This window comes from Megascapheus bottae, chromosome 7, assembly GCF_031878675.1.
Source record: "Megascapheus bottae isolate mThoBot1 chromosome 7, mThoBot2.hap1, whole genome shotgun sequence".
Classification (NCBI taxonomy): domain Eukaryota; kingdom Metazoa; phylum Chordata; class Mammalia; order Rodentia; family Geomyidae; genus Megascapheus; species Megascapheus bottae.
This window is the reverse complement of record NC_143515.1, coordinates 8621453-8648044: the sequence shown is the minus strand read 5'-3', so window position 1 is coordinate 8648044 and position 26592 is coordinate 8621453. Positions and strand designations below refer to the sequence as shown.

General features: G+C 43.7%; 1 protein-coding gene across 1 annotated transcript in view; it reads left to right on the top strand.

The window, feature by feature from the left end:
* The window catches only part of Acoxl (acyl-CoA oxidase like), a 332531-nt gene that overhangs the window by 282849 nt on the left and 23090 nt on the right, over positions 1 to 26592 (top strand). The window contains exons 16-17 of the mRNA XM_090336096.1: positions 39 to 126; positions 13324 to 13394. Of these exons, the coding sequence (XP_090192222.1) occupies positions 39 to 126; positions 13324 to 13394 (159 nt within the window). The remainder of the gene's footprint in view (positions 1 to 38; positions 127 to 13323; positions 13395 to 26592) is intronic.

Sequence of the window (26592 nt, the reverse complement as noted above, 5' to 3'; positions counted from 1 at the left end):
TTTTGCTTTTGTCTTTAAATTTCCATGAATTTTGGCAGGTGGTGAACAAGCATGAAGACTTCTTCTTTGCCTGGAACTCCTGTCTGTACCATGTCACCTCCCTGTCTCTGGCCTACACACACAGAGGTAAGCTGGCTCTTTTTGGATACTTGTGATTGGATGGGCTCTGTAGGTCATCTACAGAAGTCCTTATACCAGTTTGAGTCTCATATTAGATTTAGAGCTCCAACTAAATTCGTTAGAAATCAGCTCCCAGCTTATTGGAAACACTGTTTAAATGACACCGCTGCATCCGTTGGGAACTGCTCACCAAATAGACCCTGGAAATTGTAAATGGCACTAAGAAGGCCCCGGTTGGCAAAGCTCTGGTTCTCAGAAGTGGTCCTCTGCCCAAGGAGAGATGTCATTCTAAATAAACAAATGGGAGGGTATGTACACAAATAAAGCAAGTCCCACTTAATCATGCCACTGTGTGAAGAATCCTAAGAACCAGAACTAACTACTTAAGCTTAGTCTTCAAGTTGGCAAGAAAAATGAATCAGCCACATAAAAGCAATGAATCTCAGCCAGGAACAATTTTGCTAGGTAGAAGGCATGTGATATGTTTAGAAAAAAATGCCTCCATAGTACAGTGCTTCTCGTGGGTAGAAGCCAGCATGCTTCAGGACAGAATCACTTAGTCCTGTGTGACAATAATGCTGAGGTCAAGAAATTAGAATATGTGTTTTGACTTCAAAAGACCAAAGTAATAAAGCCATACAAGGTGGTTCATACATGTAATTCTAGATATGCCAGAGTTGAGACCTGGAGGATCATGACTTGAAGCCTGAGTATAAAAAGTCCATGAAACTCCATCTCTAACTCACCAGCTAAATGCTGGACTAGAAGTATGACACAAGTATCAGCCATGAGCAAACAAACTGAAAAGAGCGTGAAGCCCTGAGTTCCAGCCCTGGTATGGGTAGTATGGCAATAACTAATGCAAAAATAGTATGGGGTCAAGTCAGTGCCAGTGGCTCATGCCTATAATCCCAGCTGCTCAGGAGGCTGAGAGCTGAGGATCATAGTTCAAAGCCAGCCCAGGCATGAAAGTTTGTGAAACTCTGATCGCTAGAGACTCTTTCTTAACCACCAGAAAACTGGAAGTGGTGCTGTGGCTCAAGTGGCAGAGCCATAGCCTTGAGCTGAAGAGCTCAGGGACAGCGTCTAAGCCCAGAGTTCAAGCCCCACGACCGACGAGGGGAAAAAAAGGATTGGGACATAGCTTAATTTGTAAAGTACAAATTACTTATTGCAAATACTTAATTTGTAATAAGTACAAAGCCTTGAGTTCAAACTCCTGAACCATCAGGGAAGAAACAAGACAGAAATAATGAAGTAACTTATATAACTGTATAAGGTCCATAGAAGATTAACGTTGCAGTTATTTCATCTCAAGAGTCATTGTTTCATTGACCATGGGAGAGAGTATTAAGCTCACTGAGCTTGTTCACGCAGGACCGATGCTGGCAATGGGGCCTGTTTTGGTCATTACCAGTACTGCAATGGCTGAGTTCCTAGTACTTCTCTTGCACTGTCTCCTGTGGCAGAATTCCTTAGTAAAGCCTGCTAAAGAAATCAGAGCCAGGATTATGGCAGCAGCACAGGAATGCTTGCAGCCTTCATATCACCCTCCCTCCCCAACCAGGAAGCTCCAGAAGAGCAGAATGTCCATTGTGAAGTGCCCTGTGATTAAGTGTTGTGTGATGAAATAGCATGTTACAATGGTTGCAGGAATGCCCGATGCCCTCCCTCAGAGCTGGCTGGAGTGGGTTAGACTCAGCTAGAATCTGGCCTCTGGGGAGTTGGTCCTCCTGGGTGAGCCTCAAGACACGGACTGGAGAGAAGGGGCGGAAATGAAAGTGCACAGAGTGTACTCATGAGGAGGATCACAGAAGCACTGCCCCTCGCAGCCTTTTGCACACAGAGACCAGACCCTGGAATCACCAGCACTACATTCACCTCCTTGATTCTGATTGAGCTCTACCTCATGCTCCCTGGGAAAAGGAGAGAAATAGGAAGACAAAAGGACTGCAAGAATCAGGGACTGGGAAGAGCTTCCCTCCCCTCTGTTACTAAAAGATTCAGGAATTGGGGTCCTCATTTGCACATCCAGAAGTTTTATTTGGCCTTAGAAAAATCCATTGAACTTAGATCTGGCTGATATATAAATAGATCGTTAGTTAATCATACCAGTCAAAATCTTGCTGCCAAGCCAGCTGTACATGCTCAGTTCTTCCAGATGCAAGTCTCCACATAGAATGAAACTGTAGCCACTGCAGGTCAGCCAGTCCATGGAGCTCATGTCTCCCGCTTGATTGCAGATCTGTGACCTGCGCAAACCCGCAGCCCACAGGCTGTCTATGTGCCTAGACTGTGTTGGTGCCTTGGATATTAGCCTAGACATTCCCGTAAACCAGTCCTCTTCCATTGGAGGGTTACATTTTATATTTGTCCACTAGGCTGAAACTAGCCTGGGATACAGGCTGCACTCAGGACACCCATATTAAAGGTAGGTGTGGCCTAAGTCTCTCATTCTGGGGCGCTCCTGAGGACTGGCCATAGGAATCACCCCGCCCAGAATGCCCAGAAGGACTATCCAGACTCCAAGTGAAAAGCTTCCAAATTTTCAGAGATGTGATTTATATTTGATAAGTAAGATCAGTGATTCATTCTGTCATTGCTTTCAACTTAGAAACGTGACAGTTGCTGGACACCAGTGGCTTATACCTGTAATCCTAGCTAATTGCAGCTGGGGCAGAAATGTCTGTGAGATTTTTATCTTCAATTCACCATCAGAAAGCTGGAAATAGAGCTAAGGTCCTGGTATTGCTATTTAAAAGGAGAAAGATGGGGTTGGAAGTTTGGCGTAGTGGCAGAGGGCTTGCCTAGCATGCATGAAGACCCAGGTTCAATTCCTCGGTATCATATACATAGAAAGAGCTGGAAGTGGTGCTGTGGCTCAAGTGGTAGAGTGGTAGCCTTGAGAAAGCCCAAGGACAGTGATCAGGCTCTGAGTGCAAGCCGGGGGGGGGGGGCGGCAGGGAGGAAGGAAGGAAGGAAGGAAAGAAGAAAGGAAGGAAGGAAGGAAGGGAGGGAGGGAAGGAAGGAAAGGGGTGGAGGTGAGGCCTTTAAAGCTCAATCTGCTTTTGTGAGCCTAACTGAACTTAGTGTAAGGATTAGGGATTGAGGATGTGGCCTTTGCAATCTGATTATCTCAATTCAGATTCTACCATTGCCCCCTACCAGCTGTGTGACTAGGAATGAGTTACTCAACCCCTCTGAGCTTTAGATTCACCATCATTTATAGAAAAGTCTTTACCTCATGGTACTAGGGAAAATTAATTGAGAGCATCCTCTAAAGTGCTTGTCTTAGCTGGACTCAGAATGTTTGATAAAAACACATTTGTTACTGCCCATCATTAGTCTATGACACCTTCATTTTCATAGCCAAAAATGGAACATGCAGACATTGTTTCTTAAGAGGAGAAAAAAGAGGATGATCAAGATCAACCAGGTTAAGGCCTTGCTGTGCATGAAGTCTTCTGAACACCAAGGTTCTGGTGTCACCACCACGCGTACTGACTCTGGACCTTTCTTTGATTAATAACCATAGTAGCAAAATTGGTCACTTTCAGGAAATTAGCCTCAGGTGCTAGATCTGATGAAAGAGATATGCATATATAAAAGAAAAGAGAAAAATGCAATACAGATTTGTTCAATGTTTGAATTTGGAAATCCCAGGAATGCTTTGAATAGGTAGAGAAATCTGTCTACAAGGAGGAGGTTGATACAGATACATAATGGTCTGACGCCAAGAGAACACTGCATGCACAGCCAGGAAAATCCAGCCAACTGTCCATCCACTGGAATCTTGGAGCCTCTGGGCTAGGGTCTCCAGGAATGCGGGAAGAAGGGGAGGCCCTGTACCTTCTGTTCAGGCCCAGAGATTGCCTGTGCAGCTTTTGAAGGAAGAACACAGAAAGGAAGAGAGTGCCAGTCTGTTAGAGCTCAAACCTTAGTTTCACCCCAGAAGGAAATGAACTCAGAATCAAGTCATTTTTTTATTAAGAACAAATGACCAAGAAAGAAAAGGCATCCATATCTGTCTGTCATCCAGAGATTAAGGAAAACTGTGTTTGAAATAAAAATGTAAAGCAGTCTCCAGTGGTTTCTTTCTTGAGATGAACTGCTCACTACAGTGATAAATTGATACTTTTTCTGTGATAGGCATTTGTATCTTGTCCTAGAAAAAAGAATAGCAGCCCTGAAGCCTGCTGGTGTCTTAACCCCAAAGGGTGTGCCAATTCCTAAGCCAAAAGAAGAAATGAAGCAGTTTCATTAACAAAGTGGCATCCTCCCTTTTCCAGCTCAGTGAACAATTCTTTCTGCTTTTTCTCTCTCAGAGCTGATGAGTAGTTCTCATTATGCTGCATAAAGTCCCTTTCCTGATTCTTAATAAAGTGCCTAATAATTTAGAATGTTCACATTAAGAGCAGGTTGTAATTATAATCAGAATGTGTTATGGTGTAGATTCCTGCCTCCTGAGGATTAATTTCAGACTCCTGTCAAGGATATATGTGTTTTGAAACAAGACTTGCCTTGCTAATAAAAACATGATCACATGCATTATGAAAACATTACTTCTGTATTTTATCCATTAGTGCTTGTTCCAATATTCTTCATGAGGTTAGTGTTTTGTCCTCCCAATTGTTAATGGGATTATTTATTATGCAAACTATATTCACCTCAATTAAATTTAAGCTTTGGCATTTGTCTCTGTGGAAACTATTAGAAGATTCTTACAACCTCCTTAAATGTGGATTATATTATGCAGGAGTGAAATCATTAAAGTTATTGTGTGTGTGTGTGTGTGTGTGTGTGTGTGTGTTTCTTTAGTTTTTTTGTTTCTTGTTTTTCTCCTCTCAAGGCTAGTACTCCAACACTTGAGCCAGAAATCCACTTCTGACTTTTTACTGCTTAATTGGAAAAACGAATCTCACAGACTTTTCTGCCTGGGCTGTCTTTGAACCTGAATCCTTCGATTCTAGTTTCTTGAGTAACCAAGATTATATGGTTGAGCCAGCTTTCAACCATAAATCTTACATCATTATGAGTACTTGTTGTCCCAAGTCAGTTCTCTCTGCTGATGGACAGAGGTGACCTGGCTTCATCAGAAGTTGCATGTCAGCATCTTATTCTTTTCATAATGATTTTCCGTAGGGTTGTGCTACTCATGCAGTGTAGAGAATGTAGTCAGAGGGAGAACCAGAGGAACCTTTCCTTTCCACTGGCCTCCATCTGCTAGTGGGACAAGCTTTAGGGTGGACTTTATGCTAGTGGCCTGGGGGAGGAAGGGAGCTGCAGGTATACTTCCCCTGCTGTTGCCCTCTATGTGTGTCTAGCCCCTGCCATACAGAGACTAGTGGAAGTTAGCCAATGGTCCAGGGAGCCCACCACAAGCAGACACGATTCACTGTGAGGTCCCAGAAGACCCAGTATCTTGAAGGCCCCAGAACCAGGGAAATTATCTGAGCTTGTTCTTCTCTAGCTATGCCATTTGCTGAATCTCTGACTGTGAGCAGTTCCTATGAGCAAAAGATGCCTTTGAGTTGAAGTCCCTATTTCAGGGTACACAGTGGCCAATCAGGAGAAGCAGGCAGATGTCTCTATGCTTTGCAGGAGCCCAGTGCATTCTAAGCCTTGGGGAGTCACTCTTGAAATCTGGAAAACTCAGAAACTGGTAGCGTGTTGGAAGAATGACAGCCCACCTTCTTGAGTCAATTGTTCCTCGAGGGAGAGCAATTGAAGAGAGAAGTAAAAGGGTAGCCAGGAGATATGGAGAAGATTTTTACGTAGAAGCATGAGCTCTTGGTGCTAACATGAAAGAAGACTTTTCCACCAGGGGATGATGAAAAACTATGACTGAATTTAAAATATGGGGATGTATAAAGACTTTTTACCAAAATTGCTTGTAATTTTATGGCCCCTTGGCAAATCAAACAGATGGGGGAAAAAGAAAGTTTAAGAACTTACCTGTCTCTGGGGATTCCTTCTTGAAGCCTGACCTCACTATAGCCATGAAGGTGAACTTGAAGTTTTCATTCACTGAACCTGAGCATCTGCTGTCACACTGCCCTCATGAGGAGCTCTAACCATCCTTGCAACTTGGGAACTATCACTGAAGACTGTGCTTAGAGAGGCTAACATTCTACTTGGAAAGACGTGACCCTTGGTAACTCAAACTAGGAAAGGAGGAAGAAAGGAAAGGCAGAGTCTAGCTCCTGAAGAACCCCTGTTTCTAGAAACCTGTTAAGGACAGAATGTAGCTACCCTAGTCCACCTAGATGCTGATAAAACATCACTTATCTTTGGGCCCAAGGTATCATGGCTGATGACAGTGGTCCCAGCAGTCTTTACTTACAAAACCTCTGCTCTGTGCTTTCTCTTATAAGCCTTATTCTGCAGAGGAACTCAGAGTCCACTGAGGAACCAAGTACAGAGAGGTTTAATAAGTTGTTCCAAGTGACTATAAGGGACAGATGATTCAAATCTGGGTTGAAGACATGGCAAGACTCAGCCTAAACCTGGCAGCTCAGCACCACTGAGAAGGCAGGAAAATGATGCCTTCCACACTTCTCAAATGTGTTCTGGCTCCTTTGTTTCCAGCTGGGTGATTGGAAAAGTGTACCTTGTGTGGTGGATTGCAACGATCTGATCAGCTTTCTGTGTTGAATTACATCACCTGTCTCCCAAATCATTTCAAACCAAGGTTTTGTAAAACTATTTCTAATAGTTTCTTTGCAAATAAAAGTCTCTTAAGTCCTTTGTAGACAAAAATAATATAGAGAAGCTGAGTGCCAGTGTAATCCTTGCTACTCAGGAGGTTGAGATCTGATAATCATGGTTTGAAGCCAGCATGGACAGAAAAGTCCATGAGCAACATATCTCTAGTTAATCAGCAAAAGACCAGAAGTCGAGGAGTTGCTCAAGGGGTGGAGCACTAGCCTTGAGGGGAAAAAAGGGTAAAACTAAAGGAAGTACTTAGGCCCTGAAGTCAAGCTTCAATTTCAGCCCAAAAATAAGTACAAAAAAAAAACAATTTGTCCTGAATAAGTACATATTACGAATTTTTCATTAGGAAGAGGGCCAACACTTCTACATTGGAAAAAGTATGCGAGTATATGAATTCATACTTTGTCTTAGCAACTCTGGGCACCATTTTTAAGTTTACCCTCAGCTTCATGTGTCAAATATACTTAGATTTCAAAAAATTAAATACCTCCACCGGGTGCAGTGGCTCACGCCTATAATCCTAGCTACTTGGGAGGCTGAGATCTGAGGATTGAGGTTCAAAGCCAGCCTAGACACAAAAGGACGTGAGACTCTTACCTCCAATGAACCTCTAGAAAATGAGAAGTGAAGCTTGGCTCAAGGGTAGGGCAGTAGCCTTGAGCTGAAGAGCTCAGGGACAGCACCCAGGCTGAGTCCAAGCCCCTTATACCCACAAAAAAAAAAGAAAGAAAAAAATTAAGTCCCCCAAAATGAAATCTGCAAAGAAACAACCACCCCATTAACAAATGGGCTAAAGATTTAAGAAGAGATTTTTCTGAAGAGGAAATAAAAATGGCCAATAGACATATGAAGAAATGTTTGACATCTCTGGCCATGAAAGAAATGCAAATCAAAACAACATTGTGATTCTACCTCACCCCAGTTAGAATGGATGCTATCAAGAAATCTAATAACAGATGCTGGTGATGAAAAGGGAATACTACTACACTGTTGGTGGGAGTATAAACTTGGTCAACCACTCTGTAAAGCAGTATGGAGGAGCCTCAGAAGACTAAATATAGAACTCCCCTAAGACCCAGAAATCCCACTCCCAGGCATTTACCCAAATGTCCACAAACCAGGCTACACTTAAGCCACCAGCACAACCATGTTAGGTGCATATGACCATATATAATGAAGTATATCAAAATGAACTCCAAGAATTGGAAACAAGAGATTTTTATTATGTACTATTTTCAGTCCTTCCTTCCTTCCTTTCTTTTCTTTTTCATTTTAGTTTTCTGCATCCTATGTCTTTTATATAAATTTATCTGATTTGTAGAAGTGAAAAGGAATCACAGAAACAGCAGGACAAAGGATGAACTAATGTAACAATTTTATTCATTGGACATTGTGTTGGAAATGAACTTTATAACTTGGGGGGAGGGTTTGGGGAGGGGAAAGCAGGAGAAAATGAGGGAGGGGGTAACAGTGTCCAAAATCGCACTCATTAAAAATAAGTAATGTACTCATTACCTTACTTATGTAACTGTTACCCCCCCGTTCATCACCTTTACAATAAATAATCTTAAAATTTTACATCACATACTGTAAAGTTAAATTTATGTTCGATAAAAATAAATTTAAAGAACCACATGTTCTAATCTCAAAAACATTTAGCAAATAACCTTTGAGTTCACATGAGCCTCCCACACACAAACCAAAATGAAATACAGGAAAAAAAAAAACGATCTATTTGACAACCAGACTTTTTTCCCTTTTGAATTTTTCACCTATAAATAATCTGTATGTTTCAAGTCTGACCATTTTCTTGAACGGGGCCTCCTGACACGTTCTCACTTTAGTGTGTCTTAAAAATAAGAATTTGATGTGTAAATCATGGAAACTTTAAGTTTCTGTAGGAGAGCTGTTTAAGAGGCGTGTTTCTTAGGTACCAAAAGTGTCAACATAGAGTATTAAGATGATGTATTCTTCTTCAGCCCATCTGTTTATCTTTTGTGAAATCTCAAGGTTGATAAATCACCAGAGATAAAAGCATCATTTTTAACTTATCCTGGATCCCAAATGTTGGGAGGAAAACTAATGAGCCTTCCCTCTGAAAATTTTCCTCTCTCTTTGCTTATGATTTAGGAGATTTTATTTGCAGGGGGGAAAAAAGCATAATGCTCTAAGTACTGGAACATAATGGCTTTTACTCAGAAACATGAGAGCCAAAGAAGGAAAAAGAGAGATGCATTCATCTTAAAAACTCCAGGGTTATCAGTTTAAATACATGCTTCGAGTGGCCTTGTGTGCTCTATGTGGGAAAGACCTCCAGGATTTAAGCAGCTTTACACCTTCATCTTACTGGCACTTAGAACCCTTGATCAGGTTTATCGAAGTGGCTGATGAATACTTGATAAGGAAAGTTTTGATCTGTTTTAACAGCAGGGTAAATAAAATTGGTGAAATTAAGCAGGACACTGGGTGGCTCATACCTATAATCCTAGCTACTTAGCAGGCTGAGATCTGAAGACTGTGGCTTAAAGCCAGCCCAGAAGTTCCATGAGACTCTTATCTTCAGTTAACCACCAAAAGCACAGAAAGTGAAGCTCTAGCTAAAGTGGTAGATGGCCATCCCTGAGTGAAAGAGCTAATACCTAACACCCTCAGTTCAAGCCCCAGTACAGACACAAGAAAGAGAAAACAAGCAAGCAAGAAATAAAAAGAAAGGAAATGAAAAGAATGGAAAGGGAAGGGAAGGGATGGGAAGGGAAGAAAAGGGAAGGAAATTGCTGAAATTATCTTAAATCTTTATTTGGCCTTGAAAATCACTCCAAAATTCTCTTTTAATTGTCAAAATAACCAAGAAATTCCCATAGATTTTCTAAGGGCAAGCGATTATTTTTCTGTGGCCAAGCATATAACAACACATAGGACTCATAGAGAAACCTTCTAACCAAAATTCTGACTGTGAATTGACTCAACTACACAGGTCAAACAACAGAACACCATCCCATTTAAAAAAAAAAAAACAAAACAGCTCTTCAGAAAGTTCAAAATAACTATTTCCCATGTATAGAACAATTCCCTAGTGCAGTATCAGTTCCCGGTCTCATGTATACATAGTCTGTGTTCTTCAGATCTAAGCAGATTAATAGAAATTAAAATGCTTGTGAAATCATTCTAGACCATGAGCATGCAGTTGAGTCTTCCTGCTACTCACTACAAAAAGGCTCTTTTAATGTGACATTTGGTTTCTGTCCTAAGCCCCAAGGGTATCTATAGTGCCTGCCACACAGGACTGGAGATGGCTTGTGGGCAGACATCCTCAGATTGCTCTGGTCTTTGACCTCTTGCAAGAAGTAGAACTGACGTATTGCGTCAGATCATGGAACCACAATGACAGGATGTCCTGGAGAAATTGATACCCTCAGACTCCTGCTGATGCACAATGAACCAGCATTTAAACCATTTGAGTGTAGCATCCACTCTATTGATGTTCAGTGATGGTCCCTGTGATACAAGCTTCCTTACCGCCCATGCTCAACCTTCTGAAACCAGCCCATGTATTATGGCCCAAAAAGTTCACTGTCAATAGGGAGTCAGGGGAAATACAAGGTCCCTGCAGGCTTTTCTGTCCTTCTCATTACTTTCCTGGCTTTATTGCTATATCCAGAATGAATGGATCTTAGTTTTCCAGAACTGGTCGAATCCTGTCTGGAACATGTGATGTGACTTCCAGCGGACTTTTATTATTATATTGTTTTTTAGAAAGGTGTGAAGGACTCTGGCGGGGTGGGGAGAATGGTGAATGGTGTTATGGCTAGTCCTGGTAACACAAGGGGAACATGGGTGATGGGTTTGGCCCTTAACTCTCCCCACTCCCTTTCCTGCTCTTATCTAGCACTTAGCATTCAGTTATCTACATCTCACTCCCAAAGCTCATAGGATCAAAGCTTCCAAGCTGTCAATGAGTCCCCATTACTGTTCCTGTCCAGGCTAAACTAGCATGGTGCCTGCCCACAGAAGAACAGTCTCTGTTGACACCTTCTCTTGAATGAGCTGATGCCAGAGCCTGCTGAGGTGTGATGAATGAGAGAGAAGTTGAAAGACTATTCTGAGATTGGATCTCTGAGCAAGATGACCCCATATCCGCATCATCTGTTCGGGTCCGTTTGTTATCTGCTCACTTTCTCACCTCTTCCTTCGAAGAACAAGGAAAATAAGCACTATAACATTATGCATTTGGTTTGTCTTGTTTGTTCCTCTGATTCACAACAACATATCATCCCTGAGCTGTGGGTACCTCCCATCTCACGAAGTCCCATCCCCCTTACAGAATGGTCTGTATTTTCTACTTAACAAACGACCTTTTAAAAAGAAAAAAAAACAAACCTTAAATTAGGCCTTCCCTAACTTCAAGGTCATTTGTTGTGTAAGGGTGTCTTCCTCTAGCAGGCCCAGCCTCAACACTAAGGTGCTAAGGTTAATGAAGGAGCAGTGACTGTCTTCATCAGACGGGAACCCCAATGTCTCTCTTGTGAAGTGGGCAGCAGCAAGCATGATAAAGGAGTGTTGAATGAAGGAAATTCAAACTTCCCTCTAGAGTTCTTCAGGAAGTCAAGCTCTCAGTGAGAACCTGTATTGCAGCACACCACACTTTCATTGAGCCGTCAGTCTCTTGAACCGGCCACAGAAGTAGAAAAAAAAGTCAGTAATACAAATGCTTTCATTTTGAGGACTGTCCATGTTCTATGTAAAAATTAGAATAGATAGGCAGGTGTGGTGGCACATGCTTGTAATAACAGTTATGCAGTATCAGAGGTAGGAGAATCACAGTCCTAGGCCCGTCTGGGTGAAAATTGAGAAAGCCTGTCTGAAAAATAACTAAAGCAAAAAAGTGCTAGGCACTGGAACTCATAGGCACAAGCAAAAGATTCCTGAACAGAATCCCAGGGTCACAACAGATTGGAGAGAGACTCGATAAATGGGACTACCCAAAAATAAAAAGTTTCTGCACAGATAAAAGCATAGTCACAAAAGCAGAAAGATAGCCAACCAACTGGGAAAAGATATTCACCAACAATACATCTGCCAAGTGCTTAATATCCAGTATCTACAGGGAACTCAAGAAACTAATCCCCCACAAACCCAACAAACCATTTACTAAATGGGCAAGGGAACTAAAGGGAGACCTATCAGAAGAAGAGATTAAAATGGCAGAAAAACATATGAGAAAAATGTTCATCATCTATGGTCATAAAGGAAATGCAAATAAAAGCAACCCTAAGATACCACCTTACCCCAACAAGAATGGCCAAGATTTTGAACTCAAACAATGACAGTTGCTGGCGGGGTTGTAGAGAAAAAGGAACCCTACTACACTGCTGGTGGGATTGTAAACTAGTTCAGCCACTCTGGAAAGCAGTGTGGAGGTTTCTTAAAGAACTGATAATTGACCTTCCTACGATCCTGGGCATCTACCATGAGCATCATAACCCAAGATATGATAAGGATACCTGCTCAGCTATGTTCATCTCTGCACTATTCACAATAGCCAGACAATGGAAACAATCCAGATGCCCTACTGCAGATGAATGGGTACAGAAAATGTGTTATATATATACAATGGAATTCTACATAGCCAACAGACAAGATAAAATAATGGCATTTGCAGGGAAATGGATGAATCTAGAGCGAATCATGTTGAATAAGACAAGTCAAGACCAAAGGAACAAAAGGCTCATGGTATCCTTAATATGTGGTTATTAGTTCCAAACAGTACAAGAGCGAGGACTCAATAACTGCATACCCAATGCTATGGACATAATATTGGAAATATAAACACAACTACATAGACATAAAAACCTATGACTCTATAGATACAATGTTTTATTTCATAAATTAATATGTATCTATGATATACAAACCCTTAGCCTAATTTTGATTATGTTCTAAAAACTAAGTGCCAGTGATTGTATATAGAGATTCCCTTCTTGAATACTTGTTGGTTAAACATGTCATTTGAAATATTATGTAAAAATCAATATTAATAAATTCTTTAATAAAGAAAAACAAAAAGTGCTAGAGTATGATCAGGTGGTAAAGTGTCTCCCTACCAAGCTCACGGCCATGGGTTCAAATCACAGCACTGTCAAGAGAAGAAAGAAGCAAGTCCAGTCCCAGAAACAAGGATGTGATAGGAATTAGGATAGTTTAATCTCTGGGGGACAAACCCACCCAGTGGCTAAATGCTGGTCTCCCAATGGTGTCCAGTAGGGTATTGCTGGCAGTAATGGCTTTGTGTTCCTATGTGATCTCAGATGACGGGGTGGACAAGTCACTGTGCACAAAGCCTGTCCCGTGTAGGGTATTCTACTGCGTTACCAAAGAGGCACAGCTAGCACGTGCACCTTCTTCTATCTGCAGCACCCACAGAGTTCTCTCAGTACTGCAATGCTCAGGCTATAGCCAGACTGTTCACCATTTCTGTTTCTTCCTTTCCAGTTACATTAGAGCAGTTCTCACTGGCGGTGCAGAGCTGTCCTGACCCCGTGGACCAGGCTTTGTTAATGAAGGTAGGTTATCAGATAAAGCACTCATTTCCTTAAAGCATCCGAGCATTTTTATTGCCCGGAGGAGAGTTCTGTTCTTACAAGCAAGAGTAAATTTATCATCTCTGAATTTTGTGCTCCATAGGGATGCATGTCATGGGCGGATGGGGAGGGGGGATTGCTGGCTAATGAGGCCCCTGGCTGTCCTTGGAGTGCACAAGTGACAGGAAAGTGGGTGTCAATGACTAGCGAGGATCTGCTTTATTCTCAGAGGGCTCTGTTGCTTCTTTTTAAACTTCCATGACAGTCTTGATTCTTTTAGTAGATTTATGAGGCTTGGCCAAATTCCATGTCTCCCACTATCCTTTTTAATTAAGACAAAAGAGTCCCCATGCTCTGAGCCTACCACATCCTCCCGTTTGTCACCAGAGGGAATGTTGCACAAATTGGACTGCTCGTGTGTAACCACTAGAATGGTCATCTTGTGTCACAGGTTCTTGGCCCTTCACTAAAAGACAAACTTCTTTTCTTCTCAGTAACAATCATTTCATTTCCTTCCAAATGACACAAGCATGTCCATTTAGGGTGTGTATCTACTGAGCCACTACTGTGGGGAAAACTGGCAGCTGGCCCGCATGCATTTAATCAGAACAGTGTCATGGCAGGCAGAAGCAATAGGTTGGAGTAGAGTCCTGAAGCACACACACACACACACACACACACACACACACACACACACACACACACACACTGGTGACTAATACTCATGTTGTCACCTAGAAACCCTCCCACTGACCCTGGAGCATCTATGTTTCCATTATGTCATTTCCATTCAGCATCACTAGGAAATGGCGTGAACCAAGGATTGTGTTTCTTTACCCAAACCCGGTTTCTTCACCAGGTGTCCTCTGTCTTTAGAAATGGGTGGAAAAAAGATGGGTGTCACCATAAGGGATCCTCAACTGATTTGCCTAAGAGGTGATATTTTTGGTCTGACATTATTTTAAGCTTTCAGTGGTGTTAATTTTAAAATAAAGAAGTGCGGCTGGGCACCAGTGAGCTCATGCCCATAATCCTAGCTACTCAAGAGGCTGAGGTCTGAAGGTTGAGGTTCAAAGCCAGCCTAGGCAGGAAAGTCTATGAGTCTCTTATCTCTAACAACCAAAAAGCTGGAAGTGTAGCTATTATTCAAATGGTAGCTGGCCTGCTCACATCTAGCACAAAAGCACAGGGATAGCATACAGATCCTGAATTCAAGCTCCAGAACCTACACATGTGTGCATGCACGTGAGCACACACACGCGCACACACACACAAAGCATTGAGTTCATCTTAGAGATCTGTTTTACCTGAGTCACGGGTTCCTAGTACACTCATGGGGCCTAACAGTGATTCAAGCACATATATAATTCTTGCTTTTCCGATTCCCACATCCGCCTCCTCATTCTTTGTCCCAAGCTCCACTCCTTCCAGCACCATTCCTGTAGGCCCAGGATGGCTTTCTATGACCTCTGAGCAGCCTGGAGTCCCAGATACCCTCTACCTTCTCAAATGCGCAGTGTGATGAGGACATAGGGCTTTTAACTTTTTTTTTTTCCATTCTGTCCAGCATTTTCTTCTACCACCTGTTCTTACTCCTTTTTTGTTTCCCTCCCTCTGTCTACTGTAACCCATTTTCAGGAGGCAAAACTCCTGGTCCCCACTTGGTGATACTAGCAGGCTCCACTTGGAGTTTATGTGGGGTGGAAAGATCAAATCTGCTTTTCTTGTAGTTATCTGACTTAGGACACCACAGTCCCTCTCTGAGTGTCTTCTCATTGAGAATGTGGGGAAGTGGAGAGGAACGAAGGGAGGAAGAGAGAGAATAAGAGTTGGGGGACAGATGCTCCTCAAAACTTCTTCCTCTTCCCTAGCCTCACCCCCAGGCTGTTCCTCATGCTGGCCTGGGCTGGCTTCTCCTGTATGCTTGGTTTAAAAACTAACATTTGACCTTGAGAGAAGGTTAAGACAGACTGCGATGGCATGACATTTGGTATTTTGTGACTTGCCCGTTGTTTTTGCAGACTGTGTTGACCACAGTAACTGTGGATGGTGTGTGGGAGTGTTTTCACAATATTTGCAGTTATTTGAACAAGCATCATCAAAGAAGTTTCACTCAACAAAAGTGGGTGTTCCGTTCATAGACATTGAAACTATTTTCTGATTTTTTTTCAGGAGATTGAGGTTCTTTTCATGTCACACGTGAGAGTCCTCATACTGTGATAGTGGTATACAGGACGCAGGTGGACAAGTATAAGAAACTTCAGGCGTACACTAGATTGTTTTTACTACAGTCCATCTGCTGTTGGTTGTTATGTTTGTTCTCACATACCTTACCCATACCTACCATCGAGGTAAATACTTAACTCAACTTCCTGAAAATTCAATAGAGGTTAACTAACTCACAGATCTAGGTCAAATTTGATATTTTTTTTAAAAATAGTATTTTTAGCCTCGTGGTGTTGGCTCGCCTCTGTCAGTCCCAACTACTTATGAGGATGAGATCTGAGAATCATAGTTCAAAGCCAGCCCAGGCAGGAAAGCCCATTAGACTCGTATCTCTAGGTAACTACCAAAACAACACCAACCACAATAAACCCAGACGTGGAGCTGTAGCTCCAGTGGTAGAAAAAAGCTAAGAGACAGTGAGTTCAAACCTCAGTCCCCAACACAGGAAAAAAATGTATTTTGTATGCAGATCTACGTATGCCCTAAATATCCTACATTGTCAAAGATAACTGAAACCTAAGGATGGATACTTTGCTTTAGTCCATGAGGGTACTTTGCACATGGACTGCAGACAGGATGAAAGAGACGGCCACACAGTTAAGCCAATGGTTAAACTGAAGCCAGGTCCCATGGGAAAACCAGAAACAGCGAGAGTTGGGATTGTAAAGGCCAGAGTCCTTCCCTGATAACCAGGATGAGCAGGAGAGAGGGAACAAGGTAAATCCCCACCATCACATGGGTAGTTCGCAGATAGGAAAATGGAACGGAGAGATGGGGTCCTGGACCCTTAGTCTGGGCTTCTCACAGGGGCAGTCATTAAGATAGGTGAAACCACAGATGAACACTCCCCTACCTTCCCCCCCCCACACACACACACCATCATGATTAGAATCCTGGGAAGTGAGGCTGGGATGGAGTTTATCATAATACCGTTTACTTGTTATCTCCTGTTTCTACATTCTCTCCTAGTCTTCTTGCCAATTAGACTCTTCAGTTCCTTTGTGGTCACCGTCCTAGAGATTCCTATCACCTCGGGCTTTACCTAGCCTAGCCTGTGACTGGGGCTCTTACCCAGGCTCCAGCCTCACATTTCAAGCAATCTCAGGAAGCCTAGTCTTCATCATCTCTGTCCTCCCTGTAGTCCTCCTTCCCCACATTTCCTATCCCCAGCCTCAGAGGTATGGAGTGGTCTGGAACCCTTCCCAGTCCTAGGGCTTTGGTATCTATCCATTCTTTGCAGCAGCTTTCAGAGTCACACTTGTCTGTCTGTTTGTCTGTCTGTCCCAGGAAGTCAAGTCCCTGGACTTGACTTCTCAGGGACACATTCTTGCTTTCTTTGTAGAATCAGCCTGTGTCCTTGGGCAGATCAGCTTTTCTTTTTCTTTTTTCTGTTTGGTCAGTCATGGAAACTTGAACTCTGGGCCTGGGGGCTGTCACTGAGCTCTTCAGCCACTTTGAGCCACAGTGCCCCTTCTGGTTTTCTGGTGGTTCACTGGGGATAAGAGTCTCTCAGATTTTTGTGCCCTGACTGGCACTGAACTACAATTCACAGGTCTCATCTTCCTGAATAGCTAGGATTACAGAAGTGAGCCACTGGTGCCCAGCCACTTTTTCTCTCTTAGCTCAGTCTCCTGGTAGAAAAAGATGGCACGTAGATGACCCCAAACAGCTCCCACATCTGTACCCTGCAAGTGCATCGCTGGACAGGCCAGTAACCTGTGATTCTAAGTGTGTTTCAAAGGGAATCTACCTGGGCCTTTCCTATCTGTCTCTCTCCTTCAGGCTGTGCCGGGTCAACCCAGAACTACTGCACCCTGCATATTACTTCCTATATTTATTTCCAGACCTAACTCCAGTTCTGCTTTGGAAAAGGGGTGATCTAAGGATTTATTATTCATATCTAGATCTTTGGGGGGGGGTGAAAGGACAGTACTAGAATTTGAATTCTGGGGCCTATCACTTGACCCATGCCTTCAGTTGGACTTTTTGGCAGTTGACTGGAGATGGACTCTATTGAATTTTTCTGCCCAGGCTGGCCTCAAACCTCAGTCCTCCAGATCTCTACCACCTGCAAAGACAGGATTACAGGGATGAGCTATGAGCATCTGACTATTTATTTTCCCCTTGCAAAAGAAAAGAGGCCACCAGAGGCCTCTGGCTAGAGGCATGGCTCAAAATTAGAGTACCTGTCTGTCTATCAAGCATGTGACTCTGAGTTTAATCCTGGTGCCAGGATTGGCTCCTCTTAAAACTTACATCTTCTTTTTAGAATGGCAGTCGGTGGAAAAATAGACCTGTTGGTACACTGAATTTTAACCCTCAACTGACTCACACATCCTCATTCTGTTCTTGCACATCTGGGAGTTTCTTGCACATCTGGCAGCAGCTGCTTCCAATTTGGTGGGTGACAGCAGCTCCAGCCAGGGTCCCCTGGTAAGAGTTGAGTAGGACTAAAAAAACTTCTCCAGGCCATCACTTGAAAAGCCTCCCTAAAGCCTGTGGGTAGTCTGGGAAAGCAAATGCAATGTGTGGGGGCCTGTGGCCCTTGCTGGGAAAAGCTGCTTCTCCAGGTCAAGCACTCATGCTGAAGGAGCTATGGCTGATGTGTTGTTATCCCTGAAGCAAGGCTGTAAATAGGGAAGCTCTGAGCAAGGCTTCCCCTCCCCAGTGAAAGTGCTCCACGCTGCAGCTCCAAAAGCTCCGCTGTCCTGCCCAAGTAAGTTGTGTGGTTGGGAGAAGGGGAAGGAAGCTTCACTGTAGGAAGGACCTAATATTACCATGTATTTAATAGGAAACAGCAATAGGAATCCAGCTGCCTATGAAAATAAGTAAATAAATAACCAGGCAGCCAGCTGGGCTGTTTTAGTACCATGTCTTACATCAGCCTGTTCTCTGGAACCCTGACCAAGGCAGGGACTAGCTGCTGGCAAAGTAGGTCATCCCTTGGTGTGAGGAGATACATGGAGCAGTTTTCCTGTGTGCTGTCCTTCCATGTTGTGTCTGGGGCTGGTGGCATAAGTATGAGACCCATGTCCTACAAACAGAGGAGGTGTGGGGGGAGAGGGGAGAGGCATTTAGAGATGACTGCTTCTAGGAATGTTCTTGGCATTTCTTACCACCCACAAACATTAATACTGCCCCAGGTACAGAGATGCACCTGGGCAGCTGTGAAAGGAGGATCCCAGGATGCCCTCTTGCCACCATGCCATAGCCAGGTATAAATGCTTTCCAGATGAGGACATTCTAAGAAATCAGACACTTACCAACAAACTGGCCAGTCACCAGTGACCTGTCATTCTAGCAACTCAAGAGGGTGAGATCTGAGGATTCCAGTTCAGTTTTGTTGTTGTTGTTGTTGTTGTTTTGCCAGTCCTGGGCTTGGGCTCAGGGCCTGAGCACTGTCCTTGAACTTTCTCAAGACCAGAGCTCTACCACTTGAGCCTCAGCACAACTTCTGGCTTTTTTCTATGTATGTAGTACCAAGGAATCAAGCCTGTGTCTTTGTGCATGCGAGGCAAACACTCTACAACTAGGCCAAACTCCTCACCCCAGGATTCCAGTTCAAAGTCAGCCTGGTTAGGAAAAATCTATGAGATTCTTATTTCCAATTAATTCACCACAAAAGCTAGAAGTAGAAGTGTGGCTCAACTGGTAGAGTGCTAGCCTTGAGCAAAATAGCTAGGGATAGTGCCCAAGTGCTGAGTTCAAGCCTCCATACCAGCATACGCACACACACACACACACACACACACACACACACACACACACACACACACACACACAGAGAGAGAGAGAGAGAGAGAGAGAGAGAGAGAGAGAGAGAGAGAGAGAGAGAGAGAACAATAAGGAAAAAAATCAAATAAACCAAAAACAGCAATAGCAACAACAAAACTGAGCTACCAACACCATCAAATCCTTTAGTCTTTGAAGTTTCTATATTTCCTCAACTCTTCCCAGAAATAGGCCTTTCTTTTCTCCTGGGCAGCTGGATCCCTATCAAGACACTTCACCTTCCCCTGAGAAGGACTGTGATAAGGACTAAGGGGATTTTCCATATGTCAGCCTCACTGCTTTGTGTCCCCCTTCCATCTCCAAAAAGGTTCAGAAACACCCAGCAAGCCGGTTGTCTAATGTTTGTTCAATTTTCATTGTCACAAAGCTTCTTTCTGCTTCACTTCTCCTGAAAATCTCCCCCCACCCCCACCCCATCACCATGCCATATTGCTCAGGCAAGGAACAGTAATGGAGCCATTTCATGTCCAGCATGGAAAATGGGCCTGAGCATCCACACAGGTGCCTTTGATCTGCTTGTGGGATTCAAGAAGGCTCTGTGCCTTCAGTTTCCAGAGGGTGTTCACCCCAGCAATCAAACCTCTAAGTGAGGGTGTTGGCAGGGGACTGTCCCAGCCTCACAGGCGACTAGCAACAGCCATTAGAGCCTGTCAAGTGGGCGAGTTGGGTTTTTCCCTCTTTCCTGCACCCTTAACTGTCCTGTTCTTCCTTTTCTCAGCATGTGTAGGAGGTAGCTAGTTTAAGATCAAACCTCGCAGCCAGTGTTAATTACAAACGCCTCCCTTCAAGCATAGGACCAACAAGGGTGTCCTTCCTACAGGCAGCCTTTTTCAGGACCGAAGACTGCCCCCCCTCCCATCTTAGCCTATGCCTTTGAAAATTTCTTCAGCCCTTGGAGAGCAAATGCTTCCTCTGCTTGTCAAGTGGAGGCCCTTCAAGGCTGCCTGTGTGGGCTACATCCTGTGTGTGCCCCACAAAGGCCCACAGCTTGTCAGTCAGTCATTTGGGGCAGGTCATGGGATTGAGCCTCCCACATGAGGAAGAAAAAAAAATGGTTCTTATTTGGGACTTGGACTCTGTTTACAAATCCAGCAAGGTGTAGACCTGATTCTGAGTTCTGCTAGCACAAATAATCAAAGGCAAGAAGGGTCTTTGGAGTTGAATCCAGTCCTGTCCCCTCCAACTTACCTAATCCTTCCAAGTGAGCCACATGGAAAGTTCTGGGGGGTGTGTGTGTGTGTGAGAGAGAGAGAGAGAGAGAGAGAGAGAGAGAGACAGAGACAGAGACAGAGACAGAGACAGAGACAGAGACAGAGACAGAGAGACAGAGAGACAGAGAGACAGAGAGAGTTTTCTCAGAAAGCAATTGTGCCACATAACTTGTGTCTCAAACCTGGCTTACTTGAAAAATGATGCCTTCACGTTAACATATTTAATCAGAGAAAGTGGCTACTGGTGACAGAGAATTCATTATTCAGACTTACACTTCCAGAATCAAATGGTTTTCTCTCTTTCCTGGATCTCTCTAATACTGGAACCCTGGAATGCCTTCTCTCACTCCTGAATGTCTCCCCATGCATGCCAAATCCATGAGATCTATGAGACTCAGCCCAAAACAGCATCCCAAAATCTTAATGACAGTTACCCTTCCAATGGAACTGAATTTGGATGGTACATAGAATTTTTTATTTCAGTGAAGTCACCTTTTAACTCACAAGAATAATGTTCGAATTTTAAGATCACCTGTAAGAAAAAGAGTGATTTGGGTGGCTCTTGGCACCTTCCCAACATTCAAAACAATGGGGTGTATATCACGTGCCAGGCACTGCCAGTGCAAAAATACAGCAAAACATGGCTCTTGCCCTCAGATACCCTCCTAATGAAGAAGAAGCACACTCCAATAAGCAAGCGCCTTGGAGGAGGCCCAGTAATAGGAGAGAGGGAATTTGATGATAAGAGAGTGTTCAACTGAGTTTAACTCAGTATGGGTTTGGGGAAGACTCCCCAGAGGGGCTGACATTTGAACTAAGTCTCCAAGTCTTTGTGGGAATTTATAGTTTATTATATTGTGTGGATTCCACAGGGCTTACCAATGGTGTTGACCTGACAATTATGGTGTTCTGGGTTTTCCTTTTATAGCTTTTCAGATGCAGTGGTGTATACCCCCCGAGTGTTCAATGTCCACGCAGGGTCTCCACACAGCTATCTCCCCAGGAGAGGGTATCCAGGAACTTGCCATGTCCATTTCTCCAACTGGATTATAGATGTATCAAAAACACACCATCTAATAGACCCTTCTTGGCTTGGAGGGTATTCTAGGTTTTCCTAGGTTATATAGCACAGTCCTATATCTCTGGAAAGGAACATATCAGAAACCATCATCAAATCACAATCTCTCTAGAATTGGTTTGGGAATGTGGCCTCCACGCCAGAGTCTAGAGGAAGAAAGAGAACGCCAAGTATGAAAGGAACTGGAAGAAAAAAAGAAGAGGATTCTGTGTCTACAACAAGAAGATCTGCTGGACTGTGAGAGGGTCTGCCGTCCATCTAGTTCTTCAATTAGGGGAGAGGGGCTAGTATCCTTTCAGTCCGAAAACCATTGGAACAAACTGAATGTGCTTGATTACCAAGGGAAGCACATTCTCTACCTGGATGACAGTGATACAGCCGGACATGCTATCTGACATACCCCTTGCCATTCCATTGTCAAGCAGCTCAATGGACAGCCAAGTTCAGAACCGGCTAGAAAGCAGAAATCCTTGCCTTTGAAGACTCCTGCCCCTGTGTGTCTGTCCTGGAACATTGTGCCAGGTGTCCCTCTAGGAACAATGTGTTCTCCTCTGTGCAGAGCGGTAGGAGGCAGATTTCATTTCAGACCACTTTAGAAGACAGGACAAGAGGAAATGAAATTTGCTGAGATAAGAAAATTGGAAGGATTTGATAGAAAAATCACCAAATATGAGAAACTGAGAGCAAAGTTTGGCCCCAGGAGATACTTTGTGAGAAGAGAGGTCAAAGTCTGGCTCAAACTTTGTCATTCCATCAGTGACATGGAGATAAATATGCTCACATGCCCAAGAGGGCTCTTTCAGAGCCGTCCAGAAGATGGAGAAATTCCACCAGGGGCTTTCTATGGTGTGAGCCTCAGCTACCAGACTAGACTAGAACTCCTACGTGGCTAGTAGAGACCACATTGCTCAACAGACTGAGAAGGTGACAGCAACGCTGTCACTGTGTGAGCATCATGCGACATGGGTGGCGGAAGCAGCAGAAGCCAGCACTACACAGTCCTTCCCCACAGCCCACCACATCTGCACTCTGAGTAAAACCTGGAAATGTATGAGATTTGATTATTTCTATTCTCTGCACCTGCCCAACTCTTCCTCTTGCCCTCACTAAATGTTAGCTGCTTTCATCTGGATAGTGTTTACAATGTTCAGATGTCTATTGAAATTCAACATGCATGTAGATATCCATTATGAGATGAGGAAAAAGCCACTTAGGTGAACTCCATTCTAGTGCCAGAACCAAGAAAGATGCCCTGCCATTCCTGACTGGATACCATCACATCTTAAGGGGAGCAGAGGCTGGCATGGATGACAGCTATGTATGAGGACATTGCATCTGCTCCGTATCCTTCTACAAGAAGGGAGCAGGGAGGGAAAGGAGCTTAGTTCTGAATTTAGTGCTAGGAAAATGGTCCAAATGAAGCCACCAGCCTTCTCCTCTGAGAGCTAATGGAATCTCCCCATCTTGAGTAAGGCTTTCTGCCTTCATTTTCTCTGGATCAGCATGGGGATGGGGCAATCTGATGTGTTCTGAACCCCCTCCCTGCTAGGAGGGGCAGCTAGGAATAGTCTAATCATAGTAGTTTGATGAATCTTCCGAAAGTACTCTCCCAGAAAATATAAACTTAAGCGTCAGTTCTAAGGCCAATTATATACCTATTATTAAAAGTGGAAGACTCTCTGATTGGATTAAAAAAAATAAAAGCTAACTACATGATACTGGGGGTAGGGGAGGCCTCTGTTTCTTGGGAAATTGAGTAGATATACTTTCCCTCTTCTTTCTGCCCAGTACAACTGAAAATACAAAGTGATTGTACAAAAAAAAATTATCTAAAAGATAGAGACTAGAAAGCTGACAACCTGGAAAAAGACTGTTGTCCACAACAGGAAGACAAGAAGAAGAGGAAGCAAGAAAGAAAATCTAGCAAGTCAAGGACTTTCTGGTAATCACTGCTCTCCTCTTCAGAAACCTATGCCAGGGAAGGTCAGGTGGGAAATGCAGGGAGCCTGATAGGGCTTCCATCTCCACTGGGTAGAAACAAGGCCTCTCTTACCCCCTTCCCTGCCGGTAGGGAGCCAGAGTGGAATCAAACTCTTCCCCATAGTGTCTTCGGATGTCACCGTCATGGCCTGACTTTCTGTAACACCCAGTAATAAGGAGCCTCCATCACCACCACATATACACACTGTGGTGGTGACCGCAAAGGACATGTGGAAACTCGGGGTTCTAGCTGCCACCCACTGGTGATGAGGCCATCTCTAGCAGTGTTATTAGAGGCTGAATGCTTCCTCCCCACTGTGGCTGTCAACAAAGGCTGCAGTGAACCCTTACCTCCTGTGAAGCATGCCCAGGACAAGGTAAAGAGAAGATCTGGAGTCTTACAAGAGAATGCCCAAAAGACACAACCTTTAGCCCCAAATCATTCATACCAAGAACTGAGAAAATCTTCAACTGAATGGAAGAAAGACAATCCACAGATACAAAAATGTGAATGTATTGGCAAAGAAACTAGAACCACAAAAAGAGTTTTGACAGGACTAGAGGGAGCGATAGCTACCCAGTTTTAAGGATTAAATGACACTTATTGCTGGGTGATTGTGGCTCACACCTGCAATCCTACCTACTCAGGCAGCTAACATCTGTGCCACGCACGTGCATGCACATGTGCACATGCACGCATGCACACACAATTGAATCAAGGCTAAAGGATTAGTAGATGCACGCATGCATAGCGTGATGAATTAAAACAGGAAACTCAGTAATATGCTCCCAAGTGTATCTAACTGACTTTTGATAAGGTGGCCAAAACAATTCCTAAGAGAAAAAGACAGTAGCTTTTGTAGCCAATAGTGCTGGAGTCTTTGGACACCCACTGGCAAACACAAAGAGAGATGAAATCCGAGGAAATGGAGACCTAGAAGCAGCAATAAGCTAAGTTGGCATCAACCTCACCTTGGGTTACAAAAACAAAATTCAAGAAGAGTGTTTCCTTACCTTCCCTGGCCTCTCTTTTATGACAGGATCATGGGAACCAATGTATTGGTCAACTTTCCATTGGTATAACAAATGCCTGAAATAGCTATTTGATAAAGAGAAAAGTTAGCCAGGTGTGGGGGTACACACCTATACTTCCAGCAAGACAGAGAGGCCTGGGTACCCAATATCCCTTCAAGGATGCAACACCCTGCCCAATGACTGGATGACCTCCCCCTAAGCCCCACCTCTCTTTCTGTTTCATGAAATTGTTCATTTTTTCTTGACGGGGTAATGTATAGAGGGGTTACAGTTACATTCGTCAGGTAGTAGCTGCATTACTTCTCACACATTGATACCCCTTCTCATTTTTTGGTCCCCATTTTCCTCCCCCACCCACTCCCAATCATCTTATTTTCCCCCCTTTCCTTTTCCTATTTCAAATAAACAAATAAACATATATGCAATATACCAGGTAACAAAGTCATATACAGTAATAACATGAGATTAACCATAAGGGCAAAAACAAAAAAGAAAGAAGAGAACTAACATAGTACATTTAAAACAGCATAAGCCCCATCTCTTAAAGGTCCCACCAACTCCAATGGTGCCAGGCTGGGGAGCCTCTAACATTTAAGCCTTTGATAGAAATGTAAGATCCAAGCTATGGCAGCATAACAGGTACCCCAGAAGAAGTGGCCACATCCCTGCCTGCACAGCTGTGCATTCTGAGTCTTCTAGCTTCCTTGGATGTGGTAAGGCCATACCAGCACCACAAGTTTGTCTGAGCAAGGTAACCACAGGACTGGGCAGCTAGTTGGAGAATCCCTGGTAGCAGTAGAAATGTTTTCCCATTGGCTGCCCTCAGCATTTGGGAAGCTTTATGTCTCAGGTCTCCCTGCTTACTCACTATGCCAGTAAAAACATGTCTGGTGGGACTGAGAATGTGGCTTAGTGGTCGAGTGCTTTCCTAGCATGCACAAAGTCCTAGGTTCAATACCTCAGTACTACATTACACAGACAAAAGCTGGAAGTGACCCTGTAGCTCAAGTGGTAGAGTGTTAGCCTTGAGCAAAGAAGCTCAGGGACATCTGAGAAGGTCAGCATACAGTTAATCTTTCCTTAAGCTTTTTAATAAGGCAGAAAGCAGTCTGGATGGCTGGAGCCTGTCTCTACCTTCTGCCAAGTCCTGAGTGTTTGATCCTCTGTGACACTCTGTGTGGCCTATTATCACCTTCCTGTGATGTTCTGCCCTAGTGGTGAGAAGCAGTTATCTCTGCCACCGCGCTGAGTGGTGACAGAGAGGTGACTTGTTCCTTAGACTGGAGGAATCAATCTCGTCCTTTCCCACCCTAGAATACCCAGCTGCCAGAATGATCCTCCAGCCTGTCACAGCCTGGGATGTTTATAAAGCAGGAAGACTTTTGAAACACCAGAAATACTCAGCAGGTTGGCGGGTTTTTTTTTTCCTTTTTGTTTTCTTTTAAAAAAAAATTGGGAAATACCTTCAGGCAATGTGGAAGATAAAAAGACTTTGATCTTGAGCAACACTTCAGAAGATCAAAGAACACGACACTGAAGTTGACACTTCCCTCCTCTACTTTCACATGGACTATAAATAAGACTGCTTCACCTGTGGAGATCGGAGCTCACACCTGGAACTGGCAAAGAGGAGGGGAGGGGACACTAAGGATTTGAATAAGCATTGTTCCAGCCTGGCTTAAGTTTTAGTCACTTTCCTGTTGCAAGGGATGTCCTTAGAAATTGCAGCGCCAATACTTTTTTGCTAACGCTGACAGGAATCGTTGCCTGTGCCCATTAATTTTACAAGGCAATAATGCAGATCCCAAGTGGCTAAAGTCTGAGGCAGAGAAGGCAGAACACTTCATCAAGCTGAGAG